This window comes from Drosophila suzukii, chromosome 2L, assembly GCF_043229965.1.
Source record: "Drosophila suzukii chromosome 2L, CBGP_Dsuzu_IsoJpt1.0, whole genome shotgun sequence".
NCBI classification, from domain to species: Eukaryota; Metazoa; Arthropoda; class Insecta; order Diptera; family Drosophilidae; genus Drosophila; species Drosophila suzukii.
The window spans coordinates 9,231,910-9,233,095 of record NC_092080.1 but is presented as its reverse complement, the minus strand read 5'-3'; the positions used below and the strand labels follow the sequence as shown (position 1 = coordinate 9,233,095).

The 1,186-nt window shown below is 34.3% G+C and overlaps 1 protein-coding gene across 1 annotated transcript; it reads right to left on the bottom strand.

Moving 5' to 3' along the window:
* Positions 1–353: 353 nt before the first annotated feature.
* LOC108013013 (protein midgut expression 1) lies at positions 354–842 on the bottom strand. The gene is made up of 2 exons (XM_017078605.4): positions 697–842; positions 354–642 (listed from the first exon to the last, which is right to left on the bottom strand). The coding sequence occupies exons 1-2, from the start codon at positions 729–731 to the stop codon at positions 405–407; spliced, it is 273 nt and encodes a 90-aa protein (XP_016934094.3). The 5' UTR covers positions 732–842; the 3' UTR covers positions 354–404.
* Between the last annotated feature and the right edge of the window lie 344 nt (positions 843–1,186).

Sequence of the window (1,186 nt, the reverse complement as noted above, 5' to 3'; positions counted from 1 at the left end):
GGTTAACAACTATTAAAAATAGAGACGTGATTTTTATTTATGCTTTTTGTAATGGTAAAACTACAATGGAATGGCTTGTTTTGTGTAATTTGTGGTTGGGAGAGTAACTATCTTGTTGGTCAAATTTACGATTCGATGGGTTGGGTTGGCTGACTATAATATTGGCCAATTTAGCATATGTAAATTTGTGTTTAGCACCATAAATTTGGTTATGACAAATAAAAATAATATAAAAAAATTTCTAAAGTTGAAAAATATTTAAAGAACAAGTAAATCAGTTGAGCTAAGAAATTATAGTACGACTTCAAATCGGGATAATCATACTTATTAGTCGTTTTCAAACATTCTATTCAAATTACCCACAGTTTTATTAAAATTTCGATACCTATGTATTTATGTACATATCATATTCTATCTATTAGTTGATGAAGATACGCTCTGATCAGCATCTTGGCATCAGTGGTACTGGCTATGCTGTCCTCTAGAGTAGTGTCCGTCGTAGAATCCGAGTAAGCCTTTGTTGTAGTGTCCTCCGATTTATTGTAATAGAAACAAAAATACACCACCACAGCTACTATGATTAGAATTCCGATCGCGGAAAAGGCAAAAAAGCACACACATTTGAGACCCAATTTGCAACAGCTGTAAAAGTTTTTACAACTTGAAAATATTTTAGACCAAAAGAAGTAAACTTACCAACAGAGCGCACTTCCAACTAATCGCAGACACATAATTGCTATCACCAGAATTTCTTGTATATATATGTATAAACTTTTTAAGAAAGAAATATGACTGGAAACGCTGAGGGATACTTGGGCATATGCTCAGGGGTAAAATGACATCAATTTGGGCAAAACAGTTCGAATACTTTGGCCATAAAAATGATAGCCACACCCCCGCCAATTCGTAAGCATATTTTTGGCTTTCAAGCAAATTATATTTTATCCTATTTTCTTACAAAATTCGTTCTTTTATTGCCGCCAGTAAGGGTTGTGGAATCCCCCCAAAATTGTCGTCGAGGGCCGCAGGAAAATTTACAGAAATGAAATAAAATAAAATGGGAAAAAAAACGAAACATTCGAAGAAAAGTTGGAGAAGGCAGGAGAAATGTTCTTTCTTGCCGCATAATCGAAATGTATTTTGGCTTTTTATTGCACTGCCAAAGGTAAGTCGAAGGGCCAAAGAA